The following is a 25,393-nucleotide window of genomic DNA, read 5'->3' as shown; positions in this document are numbered from 1 at the left end:
ATTTTGCGAATATAAAAATCTTCGTTGTTATTATCTGAGCTATCGATATTTTTTTGAGTATGCTTTGAGTCTTTTAAATCACTGTTGTTTTCATTATTAACTTTGGCCATTTCAGCTGCAGGTTGCTCTTCGTTATCATATTTTTCATTAAATGAGCGTGTATCAACTTTTTTATTTACTGCCTCAGATTCTAACCTCGGTTGTTTTTGTGTACCAAATTCACTGTTAATTATATTGTCGAATAAAAGAGAATAGTTTTTTCTAGTACGTAGTTTAAAAGATCTGGGCGTCAAATTTAGTTTTTTATGGTCAAACATGTCATCATAGTAGGTTTCACATTTATTCATACTTCTTACAGTATCAGAACAATGTCTCATAGTTATTTTTGATTTAATCCCGGATTTCTTAATAGTTTTTTGGACAGTAGAAATTTTATCTTTTGTACTACATGTATCATGTCGCGGTAAATCGACTACTATGAAACTATTTACTTTGTCCTCTCTTTTAGCATGGTGTTTGAGCTCTTCCTTTTGAACTTCACATTTTGGCAAATTCTCTTTATTTTCATTAATATTATCAGTAGCAATGCTGTCAGTCTCAGATTTATTTTTATTTTCTAATATATCTGACACTTTAAGATCTCCTTCATCGTGAGAAACGTTTTGCGTACTATTAGCTTCAGCTTCTAAATTTTGTTTTACTACTTGATCATTAGGTTCATCTTCTTTATTTTCAATAGGACCTGGCTTGCTTTTTTCAAAAATTTTTAATAATTTTTCTCCAATAGAGGTAGAATAGTTAAAGAAATTTCTATCCGTATCCATTTTATTCAATTCGTCATTGTTGTGTGACGATTTATCCGTATCGTTACCGAGTTTAAAATTCTGCAAAAACTGCTCAACCACTGGATAAATATCTTTTTTATAACCAGTCTTACAAGTTAAACCTACTGCGTTTTTATCGGGCGGGCTATCCGGAGGCAACTCTATTATTTTTGCTTTCATAAGCGTATCTTCCTCAATCGAGGGTTTTTCAATAAATTTTTGATTAAATATTGTAAGACTTGGCAAAAAACTGTCTTGATATTTATCTTCACCTACATCCAAGGTGAAATCTAAATCGTCTGATTTTGGTAAGGTCTGTTGAAGGAAATGGCTACTACATTCGAATAAGCTGTAGCAATCGGAAGGGCGTTCAGAAATTGGATATTCGAAAGCGCTCTGATAAATGTTCGGATAATGCTCCGGTAATGTATTATTACTCTGCATCGATAATCTTCTACCGAGTTCGGAGCGGTGTAAATTTACAGTAGCAATATCTTTAATGTCATCGAATGAGCCGTATTGCTTCCGGGTATTGTCATAAAAAAGCGATTGTGAGGTTGTTTCTCCGTAATAAATATCATTAATATTCTTCTTAGTTTTTGAACGGTATCGTTCCGTCGCAAACGTTTTCTTGACGTTTTCATTATGTTGACGATCGAAAACAAGCTGATCGTTTGCACGGCTTTGAAAGGACATTTGTGTATCGGGTAAGTTAGATTGCGTCGCGGCATAAGGAGGCGATTGCACTTGCGTATCACTAAAATATTTATCTGTGGACGGTTTAGTTTTACACGGGCTCGAATAGTAGTGAGCGTACGAATCGACATCTAGCGGAAATTCCGCGTTAACCAGCCCCGTATATTGTTCCGTGAAGTCGAAGTACCCTTGCGCGATATCCTGCGCGCGGGCGAGTTGAAAATCTACATCTTGCGTTTGTTTTCTTTCGAAATCAAAGTATTGTGTTTCGAAGTCTGTATACAGTGAGTGTAATGGGTAATCTAGTGTGAGGTCTGTACACGCTATGTTGAGATCGTGTGTACGGGTGGCTGGTCGTTATTGATCTGTAGGGTGTTTTTGTATGGGGCGGGGTGTGTGTGTGTGTCTGCGGCGTTGGGCCAGTGCCGAGAGGAGAGCTCGGCCCGAGTTCGAACAGATTTCAGTGCCGTCTCTAGCGCCAGTAACTCGTGCGTTACCGGCTAGCGAGTTGGTAACGTGGCTGGAAAGGAAGTTGATTATTAATAACTAAAATATACCTGGTTATAAAACAAATAAATGGTTATAAAATGTTGAAAATAAGTTACAGTATTTTTTATAGATAAAATAAAAGTTAAATCTTTCAGTCAGTTAATCTACGCAATTTTTGATGCGGTTTTTTTTAATAGATAGGGATTGGAGAGGTAGATTTAAGTACATAGTTTATTAGGTTTTAGACAACGTAGGCGAACCACGGGTGGCAAACTATCATCATAAAATATAAGCTCACCGCAGCATGTGGAAGGGCACGTGCGCGTTGTGCGTCCACTCTAGAGCAGCCCCGTCAGCGAGCGCGGCGGCGCCCGTCACGCGGCACTCCGCCCCGCACGAGAATATCGCCACCACGCGACTGCCCTCCTGTGCCCGTGTCATAATATAGCTTAAAAAGTGTGTCAAAAATGGAGTAGCTAATGGCTAAACCACTATCGAGTAGGAAAACTGTAATGTTAGTGTACAGTAAGACAGTGTGTATTAAAGTGCTGAAAAGTGAAGTGAAACTATTTTGGCAAAATTCAAAGATACCAAAATCGTCGCCTTACTTTATGACGTGACGGTATTGCTAGAACGCGAATTTGAAATTTTAATTTTAGCGCGCCTAAAGAAGTTTCTCTTTAAAAACGAAGTTAATAATAAATGGTCCGGTTGATACCTCCTTAATACGATATTTAAGAAGGTTGAATTTACCAGTCGAGCCCATTACAGCGTAGTATATTGTAGTGTCACAATTCCTTGTTAAGTGTACAAAGTTTGAACTAAACCTGTCAAAGTGGATCTTCATCTCATGTACCTACACACACATACAGATGAAGCTAATAAAAACATTTTATTAAGGTGATGAATTAATTTTTCTAACATTTACGGCCCTTTTTAAACCTTCGTAATTTTTATATTATTAAAGTTGTCGTGATGAAAATTCTTGACAAGAAAGTTCAATAGTAACACAATACGTCTACCGTTTTAGAAACATGATTCCATGATATTTTCTCGATAGAAAAAAAATACAAAGTTCTCATTGTTATTTTTTTATAATCTCTGGCATCTTCAAAATAACAAACGTAAAGTTACGACTTTTTGGATATTAACTATAAAATATACAACCTATACGTCTATCGATTTAGAATTTTGAAATATGCGATGGTTTTGAAATAAACAAGAAATACTTGAAATTAGCGCGCGACCAGCCAATATAGCGAGAGCCGCCCTGTACCTTCCTACCCCGATCGCTGCACGAGTCATTCCCGCTACGGCCGTCACACGGGGAACTTGTGTCGCTCGCGCAATCGTAAAAAAGGGTGACAACACGATAAGACAAAATGAGACAAATGGGGACAATAAAGAAAATAAGAAGAAGAAACATAAAGGTTGGAGGAAAAAGAATGCTTACAATTGGAACAAATTAATGAAGTAAGTTGGTTTTATTTTAAATTTGATGATAATTGTATTATAAACGATGTTTGATATGTACCCCTGTTTTAAGTACATAACGAATGTGTAAGATTTTTTCATTTATAGCATAGATAATCTTTTCAGAAATCCGGAATCCAGAAGGAAAATAAACCCACTGATTGTTCACAATGTGAACCCACTCCTTCGTAAGTACCTTTATTCAGTCAAAAATGTATGTTATCAACGTTCTACTGGTTTTATCGCATGATTCCATTTTTAGCAAAAAGCAACAAAGTGCAAAGAAATAAAAAATCATGGTGAACTTAGTGGAAGTATGGCGGACATAATATGGAACAGGAGCTCATTGGAGTAGTATTATATTTAAAAAAATACGAAATAATTTCAAGAATTACATTTCTTAGAAGGTGGTAGATAAGTATGTTGTATAAAGAATTTGATGTTGATATTTATTTCATTTATACTTACTACACCTGTGCGGGAAATTGCTTAGTAATAAAACAGGTTTATATTCATATTTACATAGTAATGTGAGTTTTCATTTCGAAAAATTTTGTATAAGTATATTAAATTGAGTTCCTGGGTGATCTGGAAACACAATTGGGCCCGGAAGATGGCGCTGCAGTCACTCCTCCTAATGACATGAACCGATTTGGATGAATATTTGTGTGCACATTTCATTTTTGTGGGATGATTGGTTGATTCGCTTTCACATTAGCTAATATTATGCATTTTTGTTGTTAGAAAGTAAACTTAATTTAATGTTTATAATACATTATTATTGGTATAAATAAGCCAGTGTTCGTCTCACATTGCTGTACCTGCCTACCTACCCTACCAGGGCCTAACTTTGTTCTGGCTATTTTATTTTGATTATTTGTAATGAATAATTACAATTATAATAGAGTGCAAAAAATAAATACATGCGTCAATATATTTTGTGTTTTTTTTTAAACAATTTTTTTATTTAAAAAAATATCATTCCGACCGCGGCTTTGCCCGCGTGGAATTAGGTTATATCGTGAATCCTGTTTTATCCCACAGAAGTGTTCAGTTCGGATAAAAAGTATCCTATGTGTAAATCCAGGCAATTAGCTATATTTTATCAAAATTGGTAATGTAGTCTTGACGTGATTAAGTAACAACTAACAAAAAAATATACAAATTAACATCCAAAGTTTCGCATCAGTTTTACTGTATTAGTGATATCTTCCACTCTTGACTTTGACTGAGAAGAATTAGGGTTTATAACTTCTTTCAGAAATAGTACCTTTCATTTCTGGGCATGATGTAATATCTACGTCAGCATCAAATTCTATCTAAATCAATTCAGTAGTCCGCGTTATTGAGTACCATTTCATTTTTTCAGAGTAACAATATTTTTTGTTATTTTAAAGATTATTTATAACCTGTATTATTTTGTAATAAAGTAAACATTACGAAATAATAATAATTATTAATAATGTCTAAGTAGTTGTTGGAAAGAAGATTATTTGTTTATAAGCAAGAAAATAAAACCAATAAATCAACAATTGAATAAATGTATAACAATATTATAACTGTATGACGACTCCATACATGTTTGTCCCGAGTCGGCCAGCGGCAGCGCGGCGAGTTTGCAATGAATGACTTCGCGTACACCGGCGTTCGCGATAGCGAGCTATTAGACTCCGCCCGCCAAGCAGTGGATTTTTTTTTGTGTATCGTCTTAAAATGAATCGCCAAATATTATGTTGCTAAGCGTAACGATTCGATCAATTCACCTGTTTTTTTTTTACATTTTCTTTAAGGCGAAGAAGAACATTACAGTCAAAAAAAATTGCCGTTTCTTAAATTAATTGTACTAAAAAAAGTTATGACGTTTAAATTACGAAATGTAAAAAATCTAATCAAAATTCTCACCTGTTTAGCTCTCTGCATTTTCTTAAGAGTGTTCTGTGTGAAGGGGTAGCTGCCGCTCGCTTGAGCCATGTCCACGGTGTGCAAGTCGTCCGCCTTCACGATAAAATACCGCGTGTTGCTCTCCCCGTTCTCTGCGTATTTCTCTATATTCGCTAATAACGTCTTTCCGTTTGGCGACATTGGACTCTTCGGTCCACTATAGGACTGTGGAGAGAATCCTTGCGGCATACCATCGTTCCTCCACGGTCTCTGGCCATTTCTGTATCCGTATCCTTGGTAAAAACTATTGGCGAAGTCGTTTTGACTGTTCTGTGGGTAGTATTTATTTTCATGGCGGTACTGTTCTTCCTCTCTCGTCCGCCAGAGAGGCGAGTCCACTGTTAGGGGTTTCGGTCGTTGTCCAATACCAGCGGGTTGGTTCAGACCAATGTTTTTCTCTTCAGCTCCTAATACGTGAACGACGGTATTGAGAATTTGTTCGTCGAGTGGCGTCATCGCCTTGCCCGGGTTGGACATTCGACGTATGACTAGGGCGCACAATTTTTGTCGCAAATAATAAACGCTTATCGCATCTGAGGCATCCGCAGTGAACGCTATCCAGTCGTCCAACGTTAAAATTGCTGTGTCGGGGGAAGAGTTATTCTCGTCTGCTTCACTGTCTGAATCACTTGATAATCCTGGAGGATTGGCTCGTTGCGTTAAAGCTCCAGCTGGTAATCTTAACGGCCCACCGAACAACGCCACTGTTAACGGTGTGACCAAAGTGTTACACCGGATAAAACAAAATCTTCCAACGCGCGATATTTCTTCGAACACAACCCAATCTGTAGGCAAGCCTGGCACTGATTTTTTGGAGCCATTCAAACCTCCACCCACATGTAAGGTCGAACTAGGATGAAATGCAACTTTCACTTCCTTTGATGTTCGCAATGAACAAGAATCTCGGTCTACACGAGCTATGGACGGATATAATCCACTGACGAGCACCGCTTTAACGACGTGCCATTTCTCAGAGTTCAAGTTGACGTCTTTTATATCACCGGATCCTCTTGCCTTCACTAAGCATAAGGCTCTCAACTGAGCCAATAACTGTGAACGATATCCGACGATCATTTCCATTGTGGCACCACAAATAAGATTTTTGGCGCAAAATGCTTTCTCTTTGCCATTTGATCTAGCTATCTGCCACGCTTGGAAAGCTCTAAGCAGAGCCATGTGATCAGAATAACTACAAGCTGCGAATTCTTTCCTCGCCAAGCTGCCTTTCTTCCTATTTTCTGGTTTCATTGATATTTGGAACGGCTCTTTATTTGATAAGCTGCACACTATTGTTAGTATTGGATCTAGACACTTCATGACGCAAGCGTAAAGCAACATTTTGCCTAATTTTGGCTCAACTGTAAGATCCAGTAAATTTTGTCCGATTTCCGTCAAATCTTCCATTGGAGTCAACGCTCCGATCGTCTTGAGCAGTGTAACTGCATTTCTGACGGCCAGGAATGATGGCGGCTCGAGAGCTTTAGAAAGGAAATCTGCTATCGGAGTGTTTCCTGGCGCTAAAAGTTTTGTATGAAGGCATAGTTCTTGTAATGGAACACGAAGTATTTCTGGCACGGAATTCAGTGGCAGGGAATTGAAACGTCTCTTGGAACACATGTGGAAGCAATGTCCCGGTTGCGTTCGTCCCGCGCGACCGGCTCTCTGTTGGCAACAGGCTCTGGACGTCCAAACGCATTGCAAAGAACAAACTCCACCATTTGACTCATAATACTTCTCTTTAACTTTACACGAATCCACAACGTAGACCACATCATCAATGGTGATAGAAGTTTCAGCTATATTTGTCGATATGATAATTTTTCTAGCATTTGGCAGTGGGTTAAACACTTTCTTTTGATCTAGTGTTTGCATATTACTATGTAATGTGAATATTTGGTACTTCAGTGTGTTCATTTCAGGGCACGCCTGAATCATATCTCTTAAGCTCACTATATCATCGTATCCAGGAAGGAATATGAGAATGCTGCCTTTAGCCATATTTAAATGTATATGCTTCACTAAAGCTAACATGAGATCGTGATCTATCAACTCTTCTGAGAACGAGTGATGATAAACATCTAGCAGGAAGTTATCAGCTGCAATGTCTTCTTCTACATTATTTTTGGGCTCTTCGATATGATTAAATGTAGCGAGGACTTTAGCGCATTCCGTGTGACCCCCATCGACGGCGTAATCGTACGCAGTTTTACCATTTTTATCTTTTATTGACGGGTCGGCCCCTAAAAACCAAAAATTAGGTTATTTCAAATAGAACAAGTTCAGAACGTTTAATGCAAAAACTCAGTAATTACCCAAAACAATTTTAGGTTAAAGTATTGTCAAAGAATCCAAATTAATATGTGACGCAGAATTTTTTTTTAAATAGAAATATATTTTTTATGGACACAGGAGCTACGTACCAATGCGCAGTATCTGCTGAGCCGTCTGCGTCAGTCCCCTGGCGGCGGCCGCGTGCAGCGCGGTGCGGCCGCACGCCGAGTGCTGCGCGTCCACACTCACGCCCTCCGACAGGAACATGTACAGCACCTGGCTGAACGAGTCCTGCACACACGCACACACTATACATTACACCGCGCGTCCACACTCACGCCCTCCGACAGGAACATGTACAGCACCTGGCTGAACGAGTCCTGCACACACGCACACACTATACATTACACCGCGCGTCCACACTCACGCCCTCCGACAGGAACATGTACAGCACCTGGCTGAACGAGTCCTGCACACACGCACACACTATACATTACACCGCGCGTCCACACTCACGCCCTCCGACAGGAACATGTACAGCACCTGGCTGAACGAGTCCTGCACACACGCACACACTATACATTACACCGCGCGTCCACACTCACGCCCTCCGACAGGAACATGTACAGCACCTGGCTGAACGAGTCCTGCACACACGCACACACTATACATTACACCGCGCGTCCACACTCACGCCCTCCGACAGGAACATGTACAGCACCTGGCTGAACGAGTCCTGCACACACGCACACACTATACATTACACCGCGCGTCCACACTCACGCCCTCCGACAGGAACATGTACAGCACCTGGCTGAACGAGTCCTGCACACACACACACACTATACATTATTTATTTTATTTTTTATTTATTTATTTCATTTATTTCAGATAAATTTAATATCCATATAGTTGCTAGTAAAATGGCCTTAAAAACTATGTTAGTATTATAATTCTATCCTACTATTAAAAACAATCTTATTCCCATTCACAACCTGCTTGAGACATGGATTTTAGTCCAATGTCTCAAGACATTGCTGTCCCATCTGTCCACGAAGACAGCTACCGCAGTCCACGAAGATACCGAGCAGCCGCACACATACACATTTAAGATAATAGAAAAAAAAACTTGTTCATTATTTGTGCCTGTCGCAGTAAAATTGGATTCACCGGTAGATTGTTATCTATATCGCGATATTGCAAACTGTCGGAAAAATGCGCTTCGTAACAATGTGTCAACTTGTCCAACAAAAACCGTGTGAACTTTCTGCATACAAACGCTCGCTATTTCATCGTGAGTTTACAAAAGCTCAGTTACATCGGCACTTTACAAAAGCTCAGTTACATCGTCAGTTTACAAAAGCTCAGTTACATCGTCAGATTACAAAAGCTCAATTCTATCGTCAGTTTACAAAAGCTCAGTTACATCGTCAGTTTACAAAAGCTCAGTTACATCGTCACTTTATAAAAGCTCAGTTACAAAAGCTCAGTTACATCGTCACTTTATAAAAGTTCTGTTCTCTCGTCACTTTATAAAAGCTCAGTTATAAAAGCTCAGTTACAAAAGCTCAGTTACATCGTCACTTTATAAAAGCTCTGTTCTCTCGTCACTTTATAAAAGCTCAGTTATAAAAGCTCAGTTACAAAAGCTCAGTTACATCGTCACTTTATAAAAGCTCTGTTCTCTCGTCACTTTATAAAAGCTCAGTTATAAAAGCTCAGTTACATCGTCACTTTATAAAAGCTCTGTTCTCTCGTCACTTTATAAAAGCTCAGTTATAAAAGCTCAGTTACAAAAGCTCAGTTACATCGTCACTTTATAAAAGCTCTGTTCTCTCGTCACTTTATAAAAGCTCAGTTATAAAAGCTCAGTTACAAAAGCTCAGTTACATCGTCACTTTATAAAAGCTCTGTTCTCTCGTCACTTTATAAAAGCTCAGTTATAAAAGCTCAGTTACATCGTCACTTTATAAAAGCTCTGTTCTCTCGTCACTTTATAAAAGCTCAGTTATAAAAGCTCAGTTACAAAAGCTCAGTTACATCGTCACTTTATAAAAGCTCTGTTCTCTCGTCACTTTATAAAAGCTCAGTTATAAAAGCTCAGTTACATCGTCACTTTATAAAAGCTCTGTTCTCTCGTCACTTTATAAAAGCTCAGTTATAAAAGCTCAGTTACAAAAGCTCAGTTACATCGTCACTTTATAAAAGCTCTGTTCTCTCGTCACTTTATAAAAGCTCAGTTATAAAAGCTCAGTTACAAAAGCTCAGTTACATCGTCACTTTATAAAAGCTCTGTTCTCTCGTCACTTTATAAAAGCTCAGTTATAAAAGCTCAGTTACATCGTCACTTTATAAAAGCTCTGTTCTCTCGTCACTTTATAAAAGCTCAGTTATAAAAGCTCAGTTACAAAAGCTCAGTTACATCGTCACTTTATAAAAGCTCTGTTCTCTCGTCACTTTATAAAAGCTCAGTTATAAAAGCTCAGTTACAAAAGCTCAGTTACATCGTCACTTTATAAAAGCTCTGTTCTCTCGTCACTTTATAAAAGCTCAGTTATAAAAGCTCAGTTACAAAAGCTCAGTTACATCGTCACTTTATAAAAGCTCTGTTCTCTCGTCACTTTATAAAAGCTCAGTTATAAAAGCTCAGTTACAAAAGCTCAGTTACATCGTCACTTTATAAAAGCTCTGTTCTCTCGTCACTTTATAAAAGCTCAGTTATAAAAGCTCAGTTACATCGTCACTTTATAAAAGCTCTGTTCTCTCGTCACTTTATAAAAGCTCAGTTATAAAAGCTCAGTTACAAAAGCTCAGTTACATCGTCACTTTATAAAAGCTCTGTTCTCTCGTCACTTTATAAAGGCTCAGTTATAAAAGCTCAGTTACAAAAGCTCAGTTACATCGTCACTTTATAAAAGCTCTGTTCTCTCGTCACTTTATAAAAGCTCAGTTATAAAAGCTCAGTTACAAAAGCTCAGTTACATCGTCACTTTATAAAAGCTCTGTTCTCTCGTCACTTTATAAAAGCTCAGTTACAAAAGCTCAGTTACATCGTCACTTTATAAAAGCTCAGTTACAAAAGCTCAGTTACATCGTCACTTTATAAAAGCTCTGTTCTCTCGTCACTTTATAAAAGCTCAGTTATAAAAGCTCAGTTACAAAAGCTCAGTTACATCGTCACTTTATAAAAGCTCTGTTCTCTCGTCACTTTATAAAAGCTCAGTTATAAAAGCTCAGTTACAAAAGCTCAGTTACATCGTCACTTTATAAAAGCTCTGTTCTCTCGTCACTTTATAAAAGCTCAGTTATAAAAGCTCAGTTACAAAAGCTCAGTTACATCGTCACTTTATAAAAGCTCAGTTCTCTCGTCACTTTATAAAAGCTCAGTTCTCTCGTCACTTTATAAAAGCTCAGTTATAAAAGCTCAGTTACAAAAGCTCAGTTACATCGTCACTTTATAAAAGCTCTGTTCTCTCGTCACTTAATAAAAGCTCAGTTATAAAAGCTCAGTTACAAAAGCTCAGTTACATCGTCACTTTATAAAAGCTCTGTTCTCTCGTCACTTTATAAAAGCTCAGTTATAAAAGCTCAGTTACATCGTCACTTTATAAAAGCTCTGTTCTCTCGTCACTTTATAAAAGCTCAGTTATAAAAGCTCAGTTACAAAAGCTCAGTTACATCGTCACTTTATAAAAGCTCTGTTCTCTCGTCACTTTATAAAAGCTCAGTTATAAAAGCTCAGTTACATCGTCACTTTATAAAAGCTCTGTTCTCTCGTCACTTTATAAAAGCTCAGTTATAAAAGCTCAGTTACAAAAGCTCAGTTACATCGTCACTTTATAAAAGCTCTGTTCTCTCGTCACTTTATAAAAGCTCAGTTATAAAAGCTCAGTTACATCGTCACTTTATAAAAGCTCTGTTCTCTCGTCACTTTATAAAAGCTCAGTTATAAAAGCTCAGTTACATCGTCACTTTATAAAAGCTCTGTTCTCTCGTCACTTTATAAAAGCTCAGTTATAAAAGCTCAGTTACAAAAGCTCAGTTACATCGTCACTTTATAAAAGCTCTGTTCTCTCGTCACTTTATAAAAGCTCAGTTATAAAAGCTCAGTTACATCGTCACTTTATAAAAGCTCTGTTCTCTCGTCACTTTATAAAAGCTCAGTTATAAAAGCTCAGTTACATCGTCACTTTATAAAAGCTCTGTTCTCTCGTCACTTTATAAAAGCTCAGTTACAAAAGCTCAGTTACATCGTCACTTTATAAAAGCTCTGTTCTCTCGTCACTTTATAAAAGCTCAGTTATAAAAGCTCAGTTACATCGTCACTTTATAAAAGCTCTGTTCTCTCGTCACTTTATAAAAGCTCAGTTATAAAAGCTCAGTTACAAAAGCTCAGTTACATCGTCACTTTATAAAAGCTCTGTTCTCTCGTCACTTTATAAAAGCTCAGTTATAAAAGCTCAGTTACATCGTCACTTTATAAAAGCTCTGTTCTCTCGTCACTTTATAAAAGCTCAGTTATAAAAGCTCAGTTACAAAAGCTCAGTTACATCGTCACTTTATAAAAGCTCTGTTCTCTCGTCACTTTATAAAAGCTCAGTTATAAAAGCTCAGTTACAAAAGCTCAGTTACATCGTCACTTTATAAAAGCTCTGTTCTCTCGTCACTTTATAAAAGCTCAGTTACAAAAGCTCAGTTACATCGTCACTTTATAAAAGCTCTGTTCTCTCGTCACTTTATAAAAGCTCAGTTATAAAAGCTCAGTTACAAAAGCTCAGTTACATCGTCACTTTATAAAAGCTCTGTTCTCTCGTCACTTTATAAAAGCTCAGTTATAAAAGCTCAGTTACAAAAGCTCAGTTACATCGTCACTTTATAAAAGCTCAGTTCTCTCGTCACTTTACAAAAGCTCACAGTTAGGTTTTATATCGAGTATTTACTTTCACCAAGAGTACGTCAAGTGCAGTTTACGACAGGTTACTAGTCGATGGAGTTACAATACTCTTATTTCTATATAGTTTTTAAATTCTAGCCTGGGTTAATTAAGACCATATTATCCGTTAAACCAATAGCGCGCGAGGTATTGTTCGTCGTGTACAATTTCACAATTTATCGGATAGATTATAAATTTATAATCACCTGATAAATAATTCACTAAACTTTAATCACAGTTACGAATCGAATCACAGTTTTTCGACAGTTTACAATCTTGCATATTGTGTCATTAATAAAGTGTCACTTATAATATTACTTTGTTAAGTTTTTACTTCGCCATTAATTAAGAAGAAGATATCACTTACCAAACTACCCTCATTGAAGCACTCGTCCAGGAATTCGTCCATGTCCGCCTGCATAGCGGGGTCTAGACTATCTTTCTCTTCTATTATTTCAGCTTGTTTCTGTCCTGTTATTGAGTATTTATATTAGTTTTAATTTATCGTCAGATACACGTTGTATCGATCCTTGTTACCTAAGTATCCATGGCATTGAATATTACGTGCTGAATGCAGAAACCGAATATTGTTTCAAATTCTTGCAAAATATGCTAGCTAAATAGACCGATTATTTGAATCTTAAAACGTGTATCTTAAGATTCAAATAAATAATCGGTCTATTTAGCTAGCATATTTTGCAAGAATTTGAAACAATATTCGGTTTCTGCACTCAGCACGTGGATTCTATGGATACTTAGGTAACAAGGACATTGGAATAAAGATATAAAGAATCCAATGTCATCAACTTTTAAAGTCATTGCATTTAAATTTTAATAATATATCCGAATTAAGGTTTCTGCATTAAATATTTGACAAGACGAACGTGTGAAAATATGCATAAATGCTGCTTAAATATTTTCTTGTGTGTGACCTAAGCTTTTTAAAGCAATTCTCTGTTCGATATAAATAAAAATTTATAAAGAATAGAAAAAATTCGATCGCGTGGTGTGTCCCTTAGACACATAAAACTGAAAGAATAGAATAAATTCGATTGCTCTGGCGGGTCACGAGTGGCTGAGTTGGTCAGGCATCCGCCCCGGAATGGCGTGAAAGGATGCGGGTTCGAGTCCCGCTGAGTGATCGATTTTTTTCCATTTTTTATAAATTTAAATTCTCAATTAAGAAACCGGCCTTTAATTAAGAAATATTATGAAAAATGCCTCACCTTCAAGCTGCGACTGCGACCAATAACCGTGGCCCGGCTTGATACTAGCTTTCAACTCGCGTTCCACCTTCGCCATTTTCTTGTTACTATACTTCGTCAACTTTAGCACGTCCTCTAAATAATGGCGTTGTACATCGTGAAGTCGGCCCGGAATCGTGATCACGGGACAACTGTTGAAGTATCTGCAATTTTGTTTTATTTATTTAATTTATTTAATTATTTATATATTGCACACACTAAGGAAATAGAGACACATAAAGTACAGATAAGAGGAAAACAATGTGTACAAACGGTGGCCTTATCGCTAGCGAGAGGAAGAGATCGCTACCTAGGTAGCGATCTCTTCCAGGCCACCGTAAGTAATATGTAAGGAGAGACGTTAAAAAGAGGTGGGTGAGCAAAAATCTGCAATTTTGTTTTTATGTGAGTAATAAGTTTTCGTAGTTTTAATGTGCGAATCGAACTCGCGCACGAATGGTTCCGTACTATGGGGACCCCGCTTAATATATATATTTTTTATTTTTAGTATTAATTTGTCGTTATAGCGGCAACGGAAATACATAATTTGTGAAATTTCAGCTTTCTAGCTATTACGGTTTATGAGATACAGCCTGGAGACCAACATACAGACAGACAGACAACGAGGTCTTAGTAATAGGGTCCCGTTTTACCCTTTAGGTACGGAACCCTAGAAACATTTAATAGTTACTTTGATACTTAAAAAAAGAGAACCAAAAACGAACAATTAATGAAAATCTGAACAACTAAAAATCAAGCAATTCTATATCTACATAACCCTTTTTACCGCCAAAATGTCCTTGACCCTTACCTTGAAAATATCTGCGTATCCATGGTAGCGGACATGAGTATAACTTTCAGGTCCTTGATGCGAGCGAGTGCATCACGCAACGCTATTAGCAAAAAGTCGCTGAACTTATCGCGTTCGTGCACTTCGTCCACGAACACGTGTGTAACACCTGGGAAGGGGAAATGTCAATATTTAATACACAGTTTAGACAATATTATACTGTGTTTGTATTTTGTTATAGATAAAACTCAAAGGTGACTGATATAGTGATCTATCAACGCACAGCCCAAACCACTGGACGTATCGGGCTGAAATTTGGCATGCAGGTAGATGTTAGGACGTAGGCATCCGCTAAGAAAGGATTTCCCGAAATTCTTGCGGGAACGGGGAAAAACGGGGATGCACGTACAAAGTCGTGGGCGGAAGCTAGTAGAAGATAAAGAACTAGTAAAGAAGTAGCTTGCTAGTCTATATCCGCCTCAAAGGACTCGGACAAAAAAACTAATAGGGTAATCTTCCAGAAGGAACAAGAACAAGGGTGTGTGGCGTGGTGTTTTGTGCTGTTTTGTCGTGTAGTATAGTGGAGAGTTTAGTGTGGTGCAGTGTCGTGTAGTGTATTGTAGTAAAGTATCGTGTAATGTCGTGTAGTGTAGAATTATGTAGTGTAATATCGTGTAGTGTCGTGTAGTGTAGAATTATGTAGTGTAATATCGTGTAGTGTAGTGTATTGTCTCACCAGTTAGCGCATCGTCACCAGCCATTAGTGTTCGCAGAAGCACGCCGTTAGTGCAGTAGTGCAGTACTGTGCGCGGACTCACGCGCGACTCTAGTCTTATTTGATAGCCAACGGATTGGCCTATCTTCTCCATACGCTCGTAGGCTACCTGTATTTATTGTTTTTAGTTATATAATGAGTTATGAACAGAAAGGTATTAAAATAACAGATTATAAAAAAAGAATTAACAAAATCGGTTCCGCCATTCTCGAGATTTGCGCTTACCAACGCATTTATAGTCGAGCCAATTTAATAGGCAACACTTGACGTCTATCAATTTTATCTTCAAAGAGAGGTAACTTGCTTAAAAACATCGATTAAAGTGAATTAATCTATACGGACTTGAAACATTTGTCAATTTTAAAATTTATCAGGCTAATCCCTGTCCCAGTATATACTTTCTTTCGTAAATTTAAGGCGCAAAATAAGACAAGTATTATACATAATTAAAAAAACAACGCATTTCTTAATCTCAATGCAATTTATGATGATTACCCGTTCTGCAACAGAAACGGCCGATATCCGTCTCGGTTGTGTGCAGTATATCCTCACGGGCTGTTTGTGCTCTTGACAGTGTTCGAGCACAAGTTGTGGTAACTAGATCAATTTAGCACAACCTATATAACCCGCCAATATGAAACACTAGCTGCGCCCCGCGGTTTCACCCGCGTGGCTCCGCTCCTGTTGGTTATAGCGTGATGTTCTATAGCCTATAGCCTTCCTCGATAATAAGACTATCTAACACCGAAATAATTTTTCAAATTGGACCAATAGTTCTTGAGATTAGCGTGTTCAAACAAACAAACAAAAAAATTGGTTGTCTGTAAAGTCGGTTTACTGACGATAGTTGAACGTGACAACGGCCGATTGTGCTTCTATGTCGCTCGTTCCGCGCTCTCGCTTGCACTTCAATAGTCCGGGATACATCGCCCATTTTTGCAAGTGATTACTATCAAGCTAATTTTTCGTGAGTAGCTTTATTTTGATGAGATGCCCAATAATTTCATGTACGAAACTCTCGATTGTGGTAGCTTACAGAGGTAACAAGGATAAAAATTTTTGATTTGACGGTTCTCAAATATTTATTACGCAATTTGTAGGACAATATGTCTGTTGAATTATATAAGTATTAAATAAGTGAAAATAAAAAAATCAGCTTGTTAGTAATCATTTATGATGACTTCGTTATCGATACAAATTGGAAAGGGGGACTCTTTGATCAAACCATAGATTTTGTAGGACAAATATTTTTTCGAATAATTTAGATAATTATCTTGAGATTGAACAAAAAAAAAACATTCAGTTAGTAATTAATATTTGAGAACCATCAAATCAAAATATTTTATCCTTGTTTCCTCTGGTAGCTACCACAATCGAGAGTTTCATACATGAAATTATTGGGCATCTCATCAAAATAAAGCTACTCACGAAAAATTAGCTTGATAGTAATCACTTGCAAAAATGGGCGATGTATCCCGGACTACAAGCCTTACATGGAACGCCTCAGAGCGAGGTAACGCCGCATGAGTCATGTTTTTTCGTGCGTGCAGCCGGCTATCGAATTATAAGACGTTGTCACGTCAAAAAATAATTCAATTCAATTTTTTCGAAGGGTGGCAATTTTGTTTGAGTACAATTCTGCCAATGTCACGTTGGGAAGATAATACACGCTTGAGAAACTAACAATAATAAACCGATGTCAATCAAAACACAGATATACCTAAAACAAAAAGAGACAAACACAATATATATAGATACACAACATAAAAATTAGTACTGTTATTTCAGACAGATAATAAATGATATGAGAGTTAATTAAAAACAAACAAAATAGGGCTACTCAATATTGTTAATATATAATAAATATTTATAGTAAATTAATCTAGGTGTAAATTATAATTTTAGTTTATTAGTTGTGATAAAGTTGGTAAGAATTTCAATTATAGGTGAGTTTAACATTGCTAAAAGAGTGTTCATGTTAGTGGGTCTAGGGATATCTGGAGGAAGGAAATCATACAGGGAAGGGGAGTGATTAGGACAGTTGAGGAAGATATGGTCTAATGTGCCCTCGTCTATGCCACATTCACATAGTGAGCTATCCCTTACCCGAATCTTAGCCAAATGGACAGGGGTACATGAATGACCAAGCCTTATTCGACAGATCACAGAAGTAACTGGCTTACTTACCTTTTTGAATTTTGAGAACCAAGGTTTGGATGGAATATCACCCTGGATTGAGGCATAAAACTTACCTTTCATTAATTGGGATGATTTCCAAGAGGCTTTCCATGATTCAGTGAGGCGCAGTTGAGCAAGCGATAAAAGATCTTGGGAATATACTAGATTGTGGGACTCAGATGCTATCCTGGAGGCAGTCTTGGCACACCAGTCTGCTGACTCATTGCCGAGGATACCACAATGACTGGGGATCCAGGTCAATGTCACACGAATATTTCTCTCATGACATTCAAATAGGAGTTCTTTTATTTTGAGGATAATAGGATGTTTAATTTTGGCTCGGAATAGGTTAGAACATAAAGAATTTAAGCAGCTTTGGGAGTCGGAGCAGATGATAGATTGATCCATGTCATGAGAGAGAATATATGAGACAGCTTCCAGGATAGCCAATGCCTCTCCCGTGTAAGAGGATGTCAGCGGTGGGCATTTGCGACATAGCATTATGGAGAATTTTGGGATCCAGACGGCGATTCCTACATTGTCAGTATTCGATAGCTTTGAGGCGTCCGTAAAAACAGTTGTCCAACCATGGAACTCCTCAGCTATGATTCGGTTGAAGTTCTCATTAGCACCAGGTCCTTTCTTAATACTGAAGCAATGGATATTAGGGCGAAAAACAATTGCCTGAAACGGGATAGTGAATAGGGGATTGCAGGTAATTTGATAAGAGGGAGAAGGGAGGTTTAAGAAATAGCAGAGTGAGTTTAATAGAGGATAGGAGCTGTTGTTTCCAACCAGGCTGTATAGTGTATGAAGTTTGGAGATAAGAGGATGGTCAGAGATTTGCAGGACTTTACATAGGAATCTATCACAAAGATATTGTTTTCTTAGTTTGAGCGGGGGCTCTCCACATTCTACCTGTAGCGCATTAATCGCGGTGGACTTCATCGCACCTATGATAATGCGTAAACACTTAGCCTGGACCTTATCCCAACTCGTATTGCAAGATTTATTGCATGGTTCTAACAGGAAAGAACCGTAGTCAAAATGACTCCGGACTATGGCGTTATACAAAATTTTTTGACAGAAAGGATGAGAACCCCAACTTACCCCTGATAGAGCACGCATTACATTAATGCCTTTTTCACACTTATCCATAACGTACTTCGAGTGAGATTTGCCTGATAATTTAGAATCTAAATGTATGCCTAAAAATTTAATGGAACTACTAGTGGGAAACGTTTCTGATTCATATTTTAGGTGCAGAGGAGGAATGTTCCTCTTACGAGAAAATATGACCGATGAGCTTTTGGTGACTGAAAGAGAGAGGCCATGTTCATCCAACCATTGGTGGAGATAGAACAAAGCAGTGTTTAATCTCACTTCAGCCTCGTTGATGTTTGGGCAACTAACATATAAAGCAATATCATCCGCGTATTGCAAGATTTCACAAAAATTTTGAACAGAGCATTCTAAATCGTGGGTATACAAACTAAACAGAAGAGGGCTAAGGACAGATCCCTGTGGCAGACCTTTCCATACATACCTGGGAGCAGATAGAGAGTCCCCTTGACGTACGCAAATTGACCTGGACATAAAGAGGTTGCAAACGTAGCGTGTTATCCTCGCTGGAATACTCAGATTTTGCATTTTCTGCCTGAGCACAGGAAGTAAGACGTTATCGTATGCTGAGTGAATGTCGAGAAAGGCCCCCACAAGGAACTGTCCTTTTTGGAGAGCTATCTGGATATCTGTTGTTAAAATAGCAACACTATCTAGTGTGCTCACCCCTTTTCTGAAGCCAAATTGGGTTTTGGGGAGTAAATTTTGATTTTCGACGAACCATTCTAATCGGTTTTTTATTAAAATCTCCATAACCTTCAATAAGCAGGATGACAGTGCTATAGGCCTGTAAGAGTTGAAATCTGAAGGATCCTTTGCAGGTTTGAGGATGGGTATAATTATTTGGACTCGCCAGGGTTCAGGGATTAATCCGTAGGCAAAAAAGGAGTTAATTAGGTTTAGGTATAAAGATAGGATTTCTGGGGGCGAATTCTTAAGGAAGGAGTAGGGAATACCATCAATACCTGGAGTTGAATCAACAAGCCCAGATAAAGCACAGTATAGCTCGTCCATGGAGAAAGGAGCATCAAAGCAGTTACTGGAGGGGATAAAAGAAGGATTTGTGGGCAGAGAATCGAAACTGGGAGCCATTGGGGGAGCAAGTTTGTTCATGAAAGAGTTTAGCCACTGGGATGTATCAGATGATGATATATTGTTGGGATTCAGTGAATTTCTAAATATTTTGACTTGTTTCCAAATGAGAGATAAGGGAGTTCTTGGTGAGAGAGATTGGCAGAACCTTGACCAACCTGTTCTCTTTTTTGAACTGAGTAGCCTTCTTGCTTCCGCAGAAATTTTTTTAAAGTTAATATAATTTTCATTTGACATGTTGGCTGTATATAATTTTTCAGCATCGGCTCTTTTACGGATTATTTCTGAACAATCTGCATCCCACCAAGGTGTTGAGGGTTTGTAATTATGCAAAGGTTTTAAGGGGATATGTTGTTCGGCACTAGAGATAAGGGAATCAACTAACCAGGAGTAGGTATTCAGAGCATTGTCCATGTCATTAATAAAAGGAGCGGAACTCATTTTCAAAACCAATGATTGAGAAAATTCGCTCCATTTGGCCTTGGATAATCTAAACCTAAGTAAGGGAGGAGGATTTGAGCTGGAAAAATGTTTATTAATGGACAGAAGAATAGGATAGTGATCGCTGCCGCGTGAGTCAGGGAGAACAGTCCATGAACTTAGTAAAGATATAGAGGGGGAGCAGAGGGAAAGGTCTACAGCACTATTAGGGTTTTGAGAGGGAGTAACACGATGAGTGGGAGAGCCGGTATTAAGAATACAGAGGTTAAGGTCATCAATTAATTCTAGTAAGGACAAGGAGAAAGCATCTGTTTTGTTTGAGCCCCAGCACGAATGGTGGGCGTTGAAGTCTCCTAAAATAAGTATCGGGGCAGGGAGAGAGGAGAAGATATAATACAAATCTGGGATTAGGGAAGAGTTAGGATTTGAGATATAGAGGGATATAACAGTGAAGTCTAAGACTTTTGCTGCTACAGCATTAATGTCTTCATGATGGGATGGGATAGGGATTCTAGAGAAGGGGATATTTCTTTTGACAAAAAGTGCAGATCCAGCGTATCCATCACTTCTGTCGTCCCGTAAACAAGAGTAGGTGGAAATATGAAATCGAGACTCTGGAATAAACCAGGTCTCCGATATAGCAATAATTAAAGGTTCATAATCATTAATTAATCGAATTAGTTCATGCTTTTTCGGCCGCAAGCTCCTGGCATTCCATTGTATTAAATTCAGTGGAGCCATTGTTTACTTGAACCGTTTCAAAAATTTTGCATAGCACAGATCTCACGTTGGACGGTAATTCAGTATCATTGTACATTCTCAAGATGTCATAAACAAATGAAAGGCAAGATACAACCACATTGGAGTCGTTGTTAGATGAAGGAGAAGAGGAGGGAGAGGGGAGAGGAGAGATAGAAGAATGGGAGGAGGGGATAGCCCCAGATAAAGCACATCCATTGCCGAACACGGATTGAGGAGCCTGCGTTATCTCAGAGTGAGCCGCTTTGTCGTATGTTTTACCCAGAAGAGGGCGAGGGCGGGGAGCACGGAAGACAGTTTTTTTATAGGAAATGGTATTTGGTGTCATACTTGGGAAGGATGTTTCAGGGGCTTGGCCTCTGAAGGACGGAACGGACCGGGAAGCATCAGCATAGGACTTTTTGGAGGTCGAGAATCGGAGTGAAGCTTCCTGATAGGATATACTTTCCTCGGACATAACAGATTTAATATTCTTCTGCCGGATTTGTTCAGGGCATGAATTGTAAGATGCAAAGTGTGAGCCTGAGCAATTAATGCAATGTGCATCTGATTCCCTCACCTCACATTCATCACCGGGGTGGTCTTTTGAGCATTTAAAACATCGTGGCTTTGACCTACATTGGTTTTTAATGTGGCCAAACCTACAGCATTTCAGGCACTGGATTGTTGGCAGTCTATAAAGCTCTACTGTTAAGGATGATTTGTACAGGAAGACCCTGTCAGGAAGCTTCTGCCCTTGGAATGTTAGGACTAGGGAGTTTGTGGGGATCCATTCAGTGCTCTCTGTCGTACGATTTTTCCTATTTAACCTACGTGCTTTTAAGATATACCCAAAGCCCGCAGGGATTTCCAAATTGGCAGCAAATTCCTGCATAGAAATGTCAGTGGGCACTCCTCTCACTATGCCCATTCGAGAATAATTGTATAAGGGGATAATTGCACTAAGGTTGTGCTGTGCCAATATTGGATGACCAATAAATACATTGGCATCTTCACCGCTTGAGAATTCAATAGCCACCCTATTGCGGCCGATTTTCTTAATACCATCTCTACAAATATTTTTGATGCCGTTACTAACAAGAAGTTGACCGATTTTGATGGCACGGATCGAGGTGCCTGATGCAGGGTCATTTTCCATCTTACTGCAGTGAACAATGAATGGTCCCGAGTCAGTTGCAGAATACTGTCGAATAGGGCCTTCTAGAAGCGGATGCTTATATACGGTATCTATGGAAATGGAGTTAGGACAATCGATTAGCGAAGATTTCTTTGTTTTACTTCTAATATCCTCACCAACATCCTGGTCAAGATGACGTTTTGGCCTTGGACGGGGCACATTATCGCTCATAGTCTCAGGAGGGGGAGGGGGATCAGGTGGATCAGGAGGTGATACCTCCATGACTTAAATAATATCTATTATCTATTAGAAATTAAAACAAACCTCACATAAACCGCCACCAACACACAAATATATCAGGTTTGATAGACTTAATATAGTAAAAATCAAGATTAAACTAAGAAATATGAAAATATAAACACTTTAAACACAAAGCACGTGTATACACTTACACCACCGCAGGCCGAAAAAAAACCGTCAAAAAATACTTCAGCTTTATAATATCAGTATAGATTACCCTCATCAAAATAAAGCTACTCACGAAAAATTAGCTTGATAGTAATCAATTACCCTCTCGGCTACAGATACAGCCGATATCCGTCTGGGCTGTGTGCAATATATCCGCACGGGCTGTTTGTGCTCTTGACAGTGTTCGAGCACGAGTTGTGGTAACTGCGTCGTTTTGCCGCACCCTGTAGCGCCGGCCACTATGATCACCTAAAGCGAGTGATCATTTTTATTGTTTGTTAATAAATATAAATTTTTTTAATTAAAATTTGGATAGTTTTTATGAATTAAAGTTAAAGTTAGTTAACCCATTGAGCCCCGAACGGCCCGATCTGTCCATGACACAATAGATTTTCTATTGTGTCTGTGATTCCGGGGCCTGAGTTATTAAAGTTAGTAAATCGTGTTATTTATAAGGAATTTTAAATATAAGAGCATACATTTAAAACTAAAAGAAACTAACTTTCAGCATATATTATGGATATACTGCTAAACACGGAAATGCAAAGAGAAACGAAATAAAAAAGTGTCTGAAATAACTAGGTGTTATAGTATTAAATACATAGATTATTTCTACAGTAAGTATAGAAAGACAAAAAGCTGACAAACCTGGTTAGAATTGATAGCGTTCATTAATTCATGTCGCTGCTCATACACAGGTAACTTCTCTCTGAATTTGATTAATTCTGGGTTGTATGAAGTGTTTGGAATCTGAAAGACATTTATAAATTGTATCCTATTTTTTTTCAGCAAATAGCTAAAAAGTAGAAAGTTCTTAACAGCTGCAAAGAAGCATGTTCTGAGCAGCTCTAACAACTAATAATAATTTAACACCACTTTGCGTGTGTGTAAAAAAATAAGAAACAATAATGGTCTTACCACAAAACAATTTAAACACAGTCTAACTTTAAACCAGGGATCTGTCACTTTAATAGTTGTCTATGTGAAATCCATACTAACATTATAAATGCGAAAGTAACTCTGTCTGTCTGTCTGTTACTCAATCACGCCTTAACTACTGAACCAATTTGCATGAAATTTGGTATAGAGATATTTTGATACCCGAGAAAGGCATAGGCTACTTTTTACCCTGGGAAATAGGATAGGTTTTATCCCGGAAATCCCACGGGAACGGGAACTATGCGGGTTTTTCTTTGACTGCGCAGGCGAAGCTGTGGGTGGAAAGCTAGTACGTAATATAATAATAATAGTTAAACCCTGTCTAAAGTTTTTTATGGTAAGACAGTTTATATCTCACCTGGGCCACACCATTGTTCAATTGTCCCATACTCTTATGGGCCAATTGTGGGCTCCTTTCTTTCTCTGGACAACAGCTAAGGTCCTCCTTCTCTTTACTAGTTATGGGAAATGCATTGAACAGTTCCGTAATTGTGCATCGCATGTTTGAGTCAAGTATAAGCTTTGCGTCATTTTGGATTATTGTCGATCCAATCCTTTTGTAGATCGTCATGTATCGGTTTACACCTGAAATGGTTATAGAATGGGTATATTCAACAAGCCTTGCCACACATATTTGGCTTCCTGATCAGGAATTCAGACACAGCAGGTTTTAATGGATCCATATAAAGATAACATTCAAAATCCATATGATTTGATTACAGGTGTGATCTACCCACATGATTATATTTAAAAAGTATCTTTTTGCTACATGCTAATCTCAAGACTTTTGAATTAAATTAAAAAATATTTTAATAATCAGTACATTTAACATTCTAATACAACATCAAACAACAAAAAAATAGCAACAGGACATGAAATTAATCAAGGCAATTTTATGTATAAAATTTTATAATTATGAGTTAGAGAACAACTTAATGTAATCAATGGTCATGTAGATAAATATTAAGGCACAGCTACTTTTAACAAAATCCAAGAAATTTGCTCTCCAATCATACTGAGGAACAAATACAATGTAAAAATTGTTCGCTAGTATTGCTAGGTAGAAGATATTTTTTCGCACAGCTAAATATATTTTCATTTATAGATTGACAAACATGTGACAAACTTAAGAACAGAAATTTTGTTGGTATTTGTGTATGTAGATTATTCAATGCTCATTATTTATTAATTACTAAGAATCATAATAAAAGTCCATAAAAACATACACAAGTTTACACACAAACAAACGAGTTTTATTAAATAATTTGCACTAAAAGACAGCAGCTGTAACTAGTAAATTGCTTGTAATCAATAAAAACGATTAGAAGAACAAAGTACTCAAATATTAATTTACCTTTCCCGCGCGACTTTGATTTCAGCCCCAATTTGTACACTGTCCTATGCATGAAAGCCCGTTCTTGAGCAGATAAAAACGAGGGCAAATCGAGTTCCGTCTCATTTTCGTCACTGAGAAACTTATCCAGTTGTATCTTCAAAGCTATGCTGACGGATTCAGCAATTGGAAAAACCTTACTCCCTTTATTACGCTTACCCCTTTTAGAATTCATTTTTATTTTAACTTAGGCTAAAATAATAACAACAAAACATTTGAAGAGAAAAATAAATAATTTAAACAAATACTAAATTGTTTTTATGAAAGTACAGGCATTAAAACTGTTAAAAACAGAAACTGGAAAATTTTGTTTCTATAATAATTCTATTTCTATTTTTGACTCGGAGCAATTAACTAGCCTGGAGAAGTAACAATTAATTGAACAATAACGCACTAGTTTGGCCTTTTTAGCTTATGGCAAAATGTCATGCGAAAAAAGAGGACAGAT

At 37.8% G+C, this 25,393-nt stretch overlaps 2 protein-coding genes and 1 long non-coding RNA gene across 4 annotated transcripts; 1 reads left to right on the top strand and 2 right to left on the bottom strand.

The window, feature by feature from the left end:
* Positions 1-1,877: 1,877 nt before the first annotated feature.
* LOC149479747 (3'-5' RNA helicase YTHDC2-like) lies at positions 1,878-25,280 on the bottom strand. 2 transcript variants are annotated; one of them, XM_089707120.1, is made up of 12 exons: positions 24,907-25,280; positions 23,911-24,137; positions 23,262-23,363; positions 22,716-22,862; positions 15,398-15,545; positions 14,683-14,830; positions 13,854-14,035; positions 12,995-13,098; positions 7,844-7,985; positions 5,385-7,663; positions 2,308-2,435; positions 1,878-2,040 (listed from the first exon to the last, which is right to left on the bottom strand). In XM_089707120.1, the coding sequence occupies exons 1-12, from the start codon at positions 25,118-25,120 to the stop codon at positions 1,878-1,880; spliced, it is 3,984 nt and encodes a 1,327-aa protein (XP_089563246.1). In that variant the 5' UTR covers positions 25,121-25,280. The 2 variants fall into 2 exon arrangements, with proteins under 2 accessions (XP_089563246.1, XP_089563247.1); XM_089707121.1 differs by lacking the exons at positions 22,716-22,862; positions 23,262-23,363; positions 23,911-24,137; positions 24,907-25,280 and adding an exon at positions 15,932-16,058.
* Positions 2,909-4,401, top strand: LOC149479749 (uncharacterized). The gene is made up of 3 exons (XR_016317160.1): positions 2,909-3,482; positions 3,609-3,670; positions 3,745-4,401. It is a non-coding gene; the product is annotated as an uncharacterized LOC149479749 (long non-coding RNA).
* LOC149479748 (uncharacterized) lies at positions 17,307-22,472 on the bottom strand. Its single transcript, XM_089707122.1, has one exon. It carries the CDS (start codon positions 22,425-22,427, stop codon positions 20,952-20,954), a length of 1,476 nt encoding a protein of 491 aa, XP_089563248.1. The 5' UTR covers positions 22,428-22,472; the 3' UTR covers positions 17,307-20,951.
* Positions 25,281-25,393: the final 113 nt, after the last annotated feature.

Source organism: Colias philodice, chromosome 19 (genome assembly GCF_061535455.1).
Source record: "Colias philodice isolate Cphi_HAF_F1 chromosome 19, ilColPhil1 Martin Lab GWU primary, whole genome shotgun sequence".
NCBI lineage: Eukaryota > Metazoa > Arthropoda > Insecta > Lepidoptera > Pieridae > Colias > Colias philodice.
Note: the sequence above shows the minus strand (reverse complement) of the source record. Positions and strands in the feature narration are given on the sequence as shown.